Source organism: Lissotriton vulgaris, chromosome 2_1 (assembly GCF_964263255.1).
Source record: "Lissotriton vulgaris chromosome 2_1, aLisVul1.2, whole genome shotgun sequence".
In the NCBI taxonomy this organism is placed as follows: Eukaryota; Metazoa; Chordata; class Amphibia; order Caudata; family Salamandridae; genus Lissotriton; species Lissotriton vulgaris.
Window position 1 is genome coordinate 2075880275 of NC_141687.1, and position 13013 is coordinate 2075893287.

General features: G+C 47.1%; 1 protein-coding gene across 2 annotated transcripts in view; it reads right to left on the bottom strand.

The window, feature by feature from the left end:
• Positions 1-13013, bottom strand: part of MYO5C (myosin VC) — a 971652-nt gene that overhangs the window by 81216 nt on the left and 877423 nt on the right. For both annotated transcript variants that reach the window (XM_086958305.1, XM_086958306.1), the window contains exons 37-38: positions 11519-11669; positions 1322-1607 (exon numbers count right to left, since the gene is read on the bottom strand). In XM_086958305.1, the coding sequence (XP_086814431.1) occupies positions 1322-1607; positions 11519-11669 (437 nt within the window). The remainder of the gene's footprint in view (positions 1-1321; positions 1608-11518; positions 11670-13013) is intronic.

Consider the following 13013-nt stretch of genomic DNA (forward strand, 5'->3'; position numbering starts at 1 on the left):
GCCTCTGTACCTCTTTTGGAGCAGAGTGCCTGGCTCCTGGCACCATACCTGCATGGATGGGTTAAGACGGGCTTGCTTTTGGAATGCTTTTGGTGTGCACTGCGGCAAGCATTACATGCCTGGGGGGGGCACAACTGGCTCCTCCAGGGCTGAGCTCTGATTGGCTGTGAACTGGCCAATCAGAGCGAGGCACTGCTGGAACTAGAAAGTGCTCAAACTTTCCAGTACACGCAGGCAGAAGAAGCGAATAAGTGCAAAGTAGCTAAATTTTTTTTAAAACACAGAGTTAAAACAATTTAAAAGCAGTTCCGCCCAACAATATTTCCAACAAGCCCCCAACTCAGTCTAGCCATCACAACTGCACATCACATAAATCAACTCCACAACATGCCACTCACCACACAACACAATACCATTCCACATAAGTACACATAGTTCACTCCATAACTTACATTCTTACTGTACATAATTCCAATACACATATTACAATTTAATTACTATCCACACAATTCCAAACCAAACCATTCCACAAAAAACAATTCCAATAAAACACACCTCTCCCTTAAACTTCTACCAACACTGTCAACTCTCCCCCACACGCACACTGCCCCTCTTATCTCTCTCTCACACTCCCACTCTCATCTCGCAATACCATTGCCCTCTCTCGTCCCTCCCACTACATGTCTCCTCTTTATACTACCTACTCAAACTTGCTACCTTCCTGCACCTCCTTACACTGTGCACTAGTCCACCTCTTTCCTCCCCACCTTCTAGGACCCCCTTCTATGTGTCCCCCTCTCTCTCTCTCTTGTAATCTCTAGCTCTCTCACGTCATATTCCCACCTTCCTCATATGGTTACCTTCAAGTCTTTAAGCCCAGTTTCTATCCTGTGACTTTTCAAAGTTTCCGTCCATCATACCCACCCTCTTCTCTTCTTCTTAGGGTGTCTTCTGCGAACACAAAACCTCCCTCTTTGTGCGTCTATAGCCTGCTCTACCCTTTCTTTCTCAGACACTATTTCTGCTCCTCTGTCTCAAGTTCAATACCCTCTTCCTACACAAAACTACCTATCCCTCTCGTTCTTCCTTTCTATCTATTCTCAGCAGCTCTTATCACTATCTATTCGCCATGCCACATATTTCCACTACACAAACATACTACACAACACACACATCCACACCACAAAATTCTACAACTAACAATTAACAAACTCCAAAGGATTTTTATAAACATCCAATTAACGTAAAGAAACACAAGAATGGAAAAGAAATAGCAGCAGGTTCTAAAACAATCCAGCTACGACAGCTTTTTTAGTCCTACCTTATCTGCATTCCTTTCCTACAAGAGCACATGTCCTTACGCAGAAAGAGGCTGTTGAGGGTTACAGTCCCAACCAGGAAGAACAGCTGCTTGACTGCCTGTTTGAGCAGTTCAGGGTCCATGCCATGCTGGCACATAGTGGTGTAAAAATAGCTGAGCTGCTGAAGGATAGAGGTTATGCTATAAGCAGCATCGGTGTCATCAATGCTGGAGGAGCGCTTCCGGAACCCAGTTGGCTTTGTTATAGAAATTCCCTGAAGACTTTCATATTCAAGTATTCCAGGTACTGAAAAACATTGAAAAGTGAGATTGTTAAAAGGCCAGAAACATGTTTAAACACAGAAATTAGCTTCTGATTTACAACAAACATTGAAATACACTGCTTTCCACTACAGCCAATGAGTCAATATAACTTAATGTCTAAATCTTTGTGTAACCTGTGCATCACCAATCCAGAAGGGTTCACTTATTTTTTATAAACTAAGCTGTAGATAAAATGAATTCATATAGGTGGGTTATAGTAATGCTTGTTATTCGGAACAATAGGAAACCCAAATCAGTCAAAGGACATTAGTACTTACCATTATTGTATGGAAAATCCAGACCTAACAGGATTAGTGCATTCTGATAGGATCAGTGTAAACAGCTCAGTAAACTCCATTATTAGAGAACTGTATTGAAACAAACATCCTTAATAAGTGGTGTGCATTCTGACAGGAAACAAACAACACGAGGTTGGTTCAATAACTGATGTGCCTGAAGGAGGTACATGACAAATGAACAATCTTGGAAACTGTACCACACACACAAACCTCCTGTCTGACCAGCTCTTAGCTGTCTTTGGTGAGGCCAAACAAAATGGGCACCTACTCCACACTCTACGTGGGGGTGGGGGGGTCATAGGCTTGCAGAGGAAGCCCGGCAGTGATACTAACGATGTTTAACACAGATATCAACATACTATGTAAAGTCCTGGTGGGTAGACTGTAGGGTTTAGTTGGTGGCTTAGTACATGAAGACCAATGTGGGCTCATCCCTGGACACAGTATAGACTGACACATGTAATGCACAAAGTGGGTGATGGAGGCCAGAGGAACTATCACTGTTCTTGGTAGACCTCGAAAAGCATATGGCACACTGAAGTGGTCGTATCTCCTGGAGTGCTGGAAGCCCTGGGCTTTGGCCCCTGCTTCAGGGGATAATTTAAACTTCTGCATACAGAGCCTGAGGCCTGGGTCAGGGAGGGAGGATGCCATCGAGCGAGAGGACTGTGGTTTGAAGGAAAATGCAGGGCTACGAACAATTGTTACTTACCTGTAAACAGGTGGTTCTCCAGTATTGGTGTCTTTCATAGATTCACATGCTTGAATATTCCCCGTCGTCGGAGTGGGAGTCCCACGGTAAATAAAATAGCAATAAATGCTAAATATATAATAATATACAATAAATATATATATACATAATAAGGAAAAACCCAAAAAATGCATACAATAACCATCTGGTACCTAACCAAGAGTTTCCACATAGGAATGCATGGGGAAAAAGAAGTTCCAATGCAGCCTATCCTTGTCATTATGTTAGTCCAAACTGCAGCCAATCAGGCGCCAGCAGCCCTCTAGAACCTTCTCCTCAGAGCTCAAGCCCTCAGATTTTCGTAGCACAAGAGTGACCACAGAGTCTATGAGGAGAAGCGAGCCTCTGAGGGGAGGATGGGAGGGTCGCATGTGAATCTATGAAAGACACCAATACTGGAGAACCACCTGTTTACAGGTAAGTAACAATTGTTCTTCTCCAGTATTGGGGTGTCTTTCATAGATTCACATGCTTGAATATAGAATAGTAAGCAGTCCGTATCCGAACATAAAGTTTCCAGGATGCAAAGTATACACAAAAGGTTGGAATTAACAGGTGTAAACCATGTCATAGAAGTTAAAAAACTATATGTATACATAGAAAAGACATGCATAAGACTGGAAACCACAGGAGGAGGGTAGAACAGAGGCTCACCTTATTGAAAAAGATTACGGAGCACAGCTTGTCCCACTGCGGTATCCCCTTCGGCCATGGCACCCAGATTGTAGTGCTTCGTGAACGTGTGCCTGCTGGACCACGTGGCAGCTCTGCAAATCTGATGCAATGGAACTCCGGCAAAGAGTGCAGTCGAAGAGGCCACAGACCTGGTAGAGTGGGCTCTCACTGTAGACTGTAAAGGCTTTCCCGCTTTCTGATGGCAGAAAGCAATCGCCGAAGCCACCCAGCGGGCTACTGTAGGTTTGGTGACTGGTCGCCCTTTTTGAAAACGGCCATAGGCCACGAAGAGCTGATCTGATTTTCGGAACTGGGCCGTTCTGCTGATGTAGAACTTTAAACATCTTTTAATGTCCAAAGAGTGCAGGCGTTGTTCCGCAGGTGATTGCGGATTGGCAAAGAAAGACTTCAGTATAACAGGTTCATTAATATGGAAGTCTGACGGCACTTTTGGAAGGAAAGTAGGGTTAGTGCGTAAAAGCACAGAATCCGGTTTGAACTGTAGAAATGGTTGTTTAATCGTGAAAGCATGCATATCACTCACTCGACGTGAGGACGTTAGTGCAAGTAAAAGCGCAACCTTCCAGGTGACATACTTGAGATCTGCGCTATGGATTGGTTCAAACGGAGCAGTCATTAATTGTGACAGGACAATGTTGAGGTGCCACTCTGGAGGAGGATGCCGAACTGGAGGAAAAGTCCGAAGAAGTCCTTTGAAGAATTGACGTATCAATCTGGATGAGCATAAGGAGGCGGAGCCATCATGGCGGAAGCGTGAGATTGCCGCCAGAAAAACTCTTAAAGTTGCATGTGACAAACCCGACTGAGCCAGATGGAGAAAGAAAGGGAGGAGCTCAGCGGGCGTGGCACGCAAAGGATGTACTCCGGCGTCTGCACACCAGTGGCAAAAGCGTTTCCACTTCAACTTATAGGTTTTTATAGTTGATGGAGCCCTGGCCTGAGCGAGGATGTTACGACACTCCTGAGGGATGCTTAGATGTGCAAATTCACAGTGCTCAGGTTCCAGGCTGACAAGCTCAGGGAAGAGGGGTCCGGATGGTAGATTTGACCCCTGTTCATGGAGAGAAGATCCATTCGAGGATGAAGAAGAATGGGTTTGCATTGAGACAGGAGTAGCAGCTCTGAGAACCACGCCTGTCGTGGCCACCTGGGAGCAATCAGGAGGATGCGGCAAGGCTCTCTCCGCATCTTCCAAAGCACGCGAGGCACTAGAGGGATCGGAGGAAAGGCGTAGGCGAAGAGATTCGACCAATCCATCAGAAGGGCATTGCCTTGGGACCCTTTGTGGGGATGCCAGCTTGCGTAAGCGGGGCATTTGCGGTTCTCTGGAGTCGCAAAGAGGTCGATTGCAGGGAATCCCCAACGGTGGAAGACCATATCGAGTGTTGGCTGGTGGAGTTCCCACTCGTGGTTGGATGATCGGGATCTGCTTAGGGAATCCGCCAGGAGGTTGGACAACCCCGGAAGATGTACTGCAGTGATTTGGATTTGATGATTGATGGACCAGTCCCAAATCGCCTCTGCCAGGCGGGATAACACCGGAGACTTCGTTCCGCCCTGCTTGTTTATATAATGCATGCAGGTCGTGTTGTCCGTTTGTATGAGAACTGACTCTCCCTGCAGCACTGGTTGAAATGATTTCAGGGCCAGAAAGATAGCCAGTAGCTCCAACTTGTTGATGTGCCAGGTCTTTTGATGGAAAGTCCATTTCCCTTTCACGGACAGGTCTTGGAGGTGAGCTCCCCAGCCCTCCAGGGAGGCATCCGTCGTCAGCGTTAGATCTGGGGTGTTGGACAGAAAAGACGTGCCTGCTGCTAGCTGGTGTGGTTGTGTCCACCATCTGAGCGCCTTCTTCATGGGAATGGTGATGGAGACCTGATCGTTGAAGGAACCGGTGACCTGACGCCACTGCTTGTCCAGAGCCTGTTGGATAGGTCGTGCTCGTAGTCGGCAATGAGGGACAAGAGCGATGCATGACGAAGCCATCCCCAAAAAAGACTTCAACAAGCGGACTGAAACGCACTTCTTTGCGAGAAGTAGCGAAACTAGCCGGAGGATCCTCTGTTGACGTTCCCGGGAGACTAATGCTTTGGCTAGGTTGGTGTCCAACGTTGCTCCTAGGAAATCTTTGCAAGTTGTTGGCTGCAATTGAGATTTCTCCAGATTGATGGACAGACCCAAGGAACGGAATACTGTCTGGCATACTGCAGTATGATGTAGAAGTTGTGCGCGGGATTGTGATTTCAGAAGGCAGTCGTCGAGATATGGGAATATCTGGATGCCTTGAAGACGAAGAAAAGCCATGACCGGAGCCAACATTTTTGTAAAGACTCGGGGGGCTGAACGGAGGCCAAATGGGAGGACCCTGAATTGGAAATGAAGGTGCCCCACCTTGAAGCGCAGGAACTTGCGATGAGCCGCTAGAATTGGGACATGGAAGTAGGCGTCCCGGAGATCGATGGTAGTCATGAAATCTCCGACTGAGAGCAAACGCAAGATCTCTGTAAGCGTGAGCATACGGAAGGTCTGGTCCTTGAGATAATGATTGAGTGCTCTCAAGTCCAGTATTGGTCTCCATTCTCCGTTCTTTTTGATGACGAGGAAAAAACGGGAATAAAACCCCTTCCCTCTCTGCGACTTTGGCACAACTTCCACCGCACCCTTTTGAAGGAGAAGGCGAACCTGATGAAATAGTTCTTTGAGGTGCGGAGGTGGTGGTCCGGAAGGTGGCGTTGGAGGAGGTACCTCGACAAATTCCAATGCATGGCCTCTCTTCACAATGTCGAGTGCCCAACGGTCCGTAGTAATGGAGGACCATTGAGAACCAAACAGAGAGATTTGACCTCCAATTCTCCGTTCGACAGAGGAGTCATTGACGTTTGTTGGATTGACCTCTGAAATTAGGCTTTCCTCTGTAAGTTCTGGCAGGCTGCTGACGGGAAGACTGCTGGCGGTTACCGGTGTAACGCTGGTTACCTTGGTTGAAGGACCGGTATTGACTGCTTCCTCCACGAAAAGTGGACGTAGTGCCACGTCCTCGAGCACCCCGAAAGGGCTGCTTTTTAAACTGAAGGGTACCCAAAGCATGTGCAGTGTCCGTGTCCTTTTTAATGGATTGTAGCGCTTCATCAATATGCGCTCCAAATAATGACTCGCCGTCATATGGCATATCTAGGATTCGTGCCTGAACTTCTTGCCGAAACGAAGTCGAGCGTAACCAACCCTGGCGACGCAGAACGGCCGCTCCAGCGAGCTGGCGAAAACCGGTGCAGGCTACATCCACTGCACAATCTATAAGTTCTTCTGCCGTCCTCTCTCCTTCTTGCAGAATTTTCTGTGCTTCTGCCTTGGAAGCATCTGGGAGTAACGCTATGTAGGCGGCCATGTCAGCCCAAGCCTGACGATCATAACGGCCTAAAATGGCCATTGCGTTAGCTACTCGAACTGTTGTAGAGGACATGGAGGAAAATTTTCGCCCAATAGCATCCAGGCGACGGCCCTCACGGTCCGGAGGAGCAGTGATTGTAGACGCCGGATTCTTTGAACCCCGTTGAGCTGCCTGCGTGACGACAGAGTCGGGCTTAGGTTGACCTGTAAGGCATGCTGGAGATCCTATAGGAGCTTTGTATTTCTTTTCTAACCTTGGCAGCTGTGCTGGTAAAGAGTTTGGCGTCTTCATTATTTTCTCCCCTTCAGACCAGATGAAATCTATAATCGGGACTGTGTGGATCTGTTTCAAGGGCTGGTTTTTGAAATCGTATAGGAAACAATCTTCCTCTCGGTGTGCACGTGGCAATTTGAATCGCAGTGCTGCCCTATCCATTAACTGGTGGAAGCCCGCGATGTCTACTGGAGGAGAATCCGCTGCAGGCACCTGAGAAGGAGATGGTGTTTGAGCACGATAGTCATCCCACTCCGCCAAATGTTCCTCACCATCCTCATCTACTTCAGAAACTTCACCATCTTCACGCTCTGGAGGATTCTCGACATCATCATCCTCTGGATAGATGGTAGTGTGAACACGAACTGATGTAGTTCGGTGAACAGTTACAGGCGACGCTGGTTGAGGAGGAGCCAGAACCGGGTTAGAAACTGGATTTATTACTGATGGGACCGTTGTAACCTGTGGCGTTGGTGGGAAACGCCGATTGTAGTCTTCCAACATACTTTGGAGGTTTGATATCATGGAGATAGGCAACATAGCAGTTGGAATCTGAGTGTGAGTTGTTTGATGTTGGCCATAAACATCTTCCTCGTCGTTACTGAAGTCTTGGCACTTAATATTTAGATCCGAAAGACTGTGAGCTTGGCCATCAGACTCTTGATCAGAATCAGTCGCAAACAACGGAGATGGAGGATTAATCATCTCTTGCTCTGTAAGAGTCTCGAACTGTGGTTTGCTGGACTGTAAGGGCAAAAGAGGCATTGTAGCAAAAGAAGAGGCCGGCGTCGAAATAGTGTCCTGCGCACGCGTCGACGGCATGACATCAATTGACTTCTGCGATGGGATCGACTTGGATGCCATCGTCGACGAGGAGATCGTCGACGGAGCAGTCTTCGACGGTATCGATGGAGTCATCGTCGACGGAACCTTCACTTTCACCTTCAATGTCTTCGTCGACGGAGTGATCGTCGACGGAGTCATCGTCGACGGAGCGGTCGTCGACGGAACGGTCGTCGACGGAACGGTCGTCGACGGAACGGTCGTCGACGGAGCAGATGGAACAGGTCCCCTCGTCGACGGGATAGCCGTCGACGGTGCGCTCGTCGACAAGAGCGTAGACGGAGTCAAAGCCTTCACACCTCTAGTCGACGACGACCGGGTCGTCGACGAGTGAGCTTTTTTCGTCGATGAAGATGAAATAGGAATCACAGAAGACACAGTCTTAGAGCTGAGAACCACTCTCATCGACGATGAAGACGTCGACGCTAAAGCCGACGACGATCCAGAGGCCATCGTCGTTGTGACTGTCGTCGTCGATCTGGAACCAGAGACAGCCATTCTCGTCGACGGAGTAGAAACTCCCGTCGTCGACGGCAAATCCGTTTTCCTCACAGAAAAACTGGATTTTGAAGCAGAAGGAGCCTGAGAGCTTTGTCTCGTGGGCCCAGACGTGGTAGGCAAAGGTGAAGACACCGCAGGGGTCATTGTGAGGGAAACTTTCCTCTTTTTAAGAAATGGTGAAGGCACCTCCTGCACACTACCACGTTTAGAAGCTGCTTGAGAACGGCCTGACCCAAGACTTTCAGCGTCAGAAATTACATTATCTTTGTCTTTAAGCCTCTGAAGCCAGACAAGTAAACGGCCTTCTCTGTCCTTTTGAGTTTTCTCAGAGAATTTTCTACAGAGTTTACAGGTACCCACTTCATGGTCCGGGTAAAGGCAGTAAATACACTTACTGTGTGGGTCATCATGAAATAATCTCAGCTTTCCACATGAGGAACAAGCTCTGAAGAGAGACTTCTTACTTGAAGACATTTTGGAAGAAACTGGAACACTTGAAGAAGAAACTGAGCAGAGCTCAGGGAGACTCCCTTACACACGACGTGCGGTAGAAAATCTGAGGGCTTGAGCTCTGAGGAGAAGGTTCTAGAGGGCTGCTGGCGCCTGATTGGCTGCAGTTTGGACTAACATAATGACAAGGATAGGCTGCATTGGAACTTCTTTTTCCCCATGCATTCCTATGTGGAAACTCTTGGTTAGGTACCAGATGGTTATTGTATGCATTTTTTGGGTTTTTCCTTATTATGTATATATATATTTATTGTATATTATTATATATTTAGCATTTATTGCTATTTTATTTACCGTGGGACTCCCACTCCGACGACGGGGAATATTCAAGCATGTGAATCTATGAAAGACACCCCAATACTGGAGAACTTCCCTTACTGCTACTTTTTACATTGGCTTTGGAGCCACTGTAGGCGGTTCTGCAATGAGAGGTGAGGGATTGGGGAATCAAAATAGGAGACACCACCCATATACTTTCCCTGCATGCTGAAGATGCGCTGTTCTACATCCAGTTGTTGCACGATTCGTTGGCACTATTGCTGACTGATTTTGATGTGTGTGCTGCAGTATCGGGCATCCTGGTGACTATGAGGAAGATACTTTTCTTCCAGTTGAACTCCCTGGCGGATGTTCCGCCTGAACATGTCCCCAATGTAGCCCTTCTGTGAGAGACTGATGCTGGTATCTGGGGATTATGGTTGCCCACACTGAAAAGAAGCTATACCACTACAACATGGGAAGAGTCTTGGATGGGCTGAAGATCTCTATTAAAATTCTGAAATCCCCTCTCAAAAATGGTTCATCTTTCACGTTGCCTGTATGTTCTGGAATACTTGTTTTGTCCTTTGAAGCTCACAGTGTTGAAGCAGCTGTACAGACAGTGCCGTTCTGGGGTGGGAAGTGTAGAAGAGTAGCATTTGACACATTAAAAAAAACTCAGGTGGAAGGGGGTTAGCACTACCGGACCTAGAGCTGTTTTACTATTTGGCATCTCCAGCACGCAGTTAAGTGCCTATCGGATGATGATAATTGGGGGAAAAGATCTGCTGAGGAGGATGCATGGAGAAACCACCCTTGAGGTATTGCTCCTGAGGGGGGGGTGGGGTGGGGGGGGGGGAGGACTAAGAGGCAGAATCCTGTACATTATTCTCCAGACCGCAAAAGTGTGGGAGAGAACGGTGACTAGGATATTGCATAGGCCTCCATTTGATAAGAAGATGAACATCTGGCACTTGCCGCTCTTACGAGACATCGACAGGACGATGACAATGGATACCTGGAGGGAAGTGGGTTGACTCACGGCAGGTGACATGTACTCTGGGGAGACATTCATTGCGTTCCCGGATGATAGGACTACATTCTGGCTGAAACCGGGGAATTTTTCGCAATACACCAACATGCATAGACATCTAGAGAAATATGGATGAGTTTTCCTGATGCCCCGGCACGGTCCATCATCCTGTGGAGCATTCTACAGCTGGGCATGAGCAAACACCTGGTTTCCCACTTATACGAGGCCCTGCACATCGATAAAAAGCAGGCCGCCACAAGTGGGAGAATAGCATGGGAGGAGGGTTTAGGAGAAAAACTGTCAGATAGATAGTGGGGACTGGCCTGTGAACTGGTGAAAGGTGTCTCATGAAACTCTTGTTTTAAATTCATCCATTTCCACTTCCTACATCGTACTTACTTCTTGCCCAGTACTCTGATTTTTTTTACTTGGTCAGGTTGGCAAACTGCCCTAGATAAAGGGCTCCTGGGGGATTCCTTCTTGCATGTGGCTGGTCATGCATGGTGGTGGCCCGTTTGTGGCAGGAAGTAGTAGACAAAGTGGGCCGTGCCACAGGGATACCCCTGAAAGCCACATCACAACAATGCTTACTGGGTATTTTACTAAAAGCTAGGACCTCAAAGATAGCTTTCAAGTTCCTGCAGCTGGCCCTGGTGTTAGCGAAAAGACAAATGGCTATTGAGTGGCTGGGGACAAGGGAGCCCAGTTGTGAGATATGGACAAGAGATCTGGAGGAATGGCCCTGGTAGAGGAACTACATATCAAAAGGATCAGGCATGATGATAAACAACAGAAGGACCTAGAAACCTGGGCTGAGATCACGCATGATTTCCTCAGTCTGGGGTAGAGGTTTCCGAATGAAAGGCGGCCGGCACTTATTTTTTGGGTAATTGCCCACGTTGGGAGAGTAACCGGAACTGGCCCTCTGTCTGGGTGTAGCTCTGTGGAGCAGGGGGTGCCCTGTACTAATAGGAGCTGAGGCATTGTACAACGAGGCAGGAGCACACCAGCCAAACAACAGTCATGTCTCTGTTTAAGCAAACTCTGGTTAACTGGCAACACCCTCAAGGGGACATACAGACTCAGCTAGCCACCGAAGTAAATTGGAGTTTGTCTCATCATGGACTTTAATTGCTCCTCTCTGTGTACTGTGGAGAGTGAGGGGTGGAAGGTGACGTTAGACGCCCAAGTTCTGTAAGTGTTTTTCAGTTATTTCATTTCTGGTACTAACAGAAAATCTTTAAATAAACATGGTAAGAAAAAAAGGACATTCTTAGAAGAGCATTGGAGTTAATAAGTACGTTTATAAAAGGGCAGCAAAAAATATTCTTTTCGGTCTTACCTATCATTGGCTGAATGTTGTTCTCCATAACAGTGATGAACTGATGATATATTCGGATGGCCAGATCACTGAGGATCTGCCTGTATTCAGAAAGATCGAAGTTCTTCAAGCAGTTCATATTCTGACGTGGAGTATTGTGCTTCATGAATTCCTGGACAGTGAACGATAAGTGCAGTTGTAAAAAAAATACAAATCAGGCAAGATAGCTGTACAGGTCAATGCAAATATTCACTGAACAGACATAAAGCACCACAATGGCTTTTACACTTTAGCTATTTGATCAACTTGATTAACAGTTAGGGCTATTAAAAAGAATTCATACAGCCAACGTAATAGATGCCTGTATGTTTCATGTCAGAGTAAGGGTACTTCTTACAGGGCTACTATAAATGTAACTAGACAGCATAAACACATGTTGGAAGTGCTGCCGCATATGTATCCGATGTTAAAACACATTATAAATAATGTGCAAACGCTTACATTTAAATGAAGCATATGCTAAATGCAAAATTTTTAGTAGGTAGCCATACTTACATGTTATAGGCCTGCGCGTAAATACATTGCTGTATTCAGAGCTCCATTACGATCTTGGTGGACAGGCTTACTCTGTCACAAACATGACGGATATCCTGTCTGCCGTATTACAATTCCATTATATCCTATGGAACTTGCGTTCCGGCACGGCGGGCAGGATACCCTTTCCTTTTGTGATGGAGTATCTCATCTGCCAAGATTGCAATCAGGCCCTTAGTTAGTCTAACTGTCAATGCCATGTTAAATGGAAAAAAATGCATTAACACAGATAGGCTTGTTTTTGACATTGAATAGTTGTTTGTGCAAGATGTTTTTCTTCTCTTTTATGCAGATATTGCAACTTCAGAAGCCTAATGTTAGGTAGCGAAAAGACACTTGTTTTGTATTAGAACATTGGAATGTTGAGCGCTCCATTGAAAACAATGGAGTGCTCTGGCCTTCTAATGGGCAGTAGAAGCTTGGAGCATCAACATTCCAATACTTAACAAAGGCCTGTGGAAAATAACGAAATTGATGTACATAAGCAGCGTTCATTTGCCCTTTCCCATTCCCTTCCCTGTACGTTAACCACACCACTCCGCCAGTAAAAGCCCGTGCCCACATGTACCTGACAGCCATTTTAGGCACCATGGCCTTTTTGCCCGCTCGCCGGAATCCCCGGATTCCCTCCTGCGCGTATTTGAAACCCCCCCCCTCTCACATACATAGACCATGAAACCCTCTCCCTCTGCGCGACCCTGCTACGTAACGCGACCCTCCTGCTTGACCCATGCAAAGTCCCCCATTTCCTCTTGAAGAAGCATCCCTCGCCTCAGCTGACATAACCCCCAGCTGTATCTGACTGCCCCCGTTCTCTCATGTGCGGGTCATAAGACCTCTCTCTCTGTGCGACTCTGTCCCTGTGCGCACCCTGGCTCTCCCCTCCTCCCTCACATGGACAAGTCATAAACCTTCTTCTTCT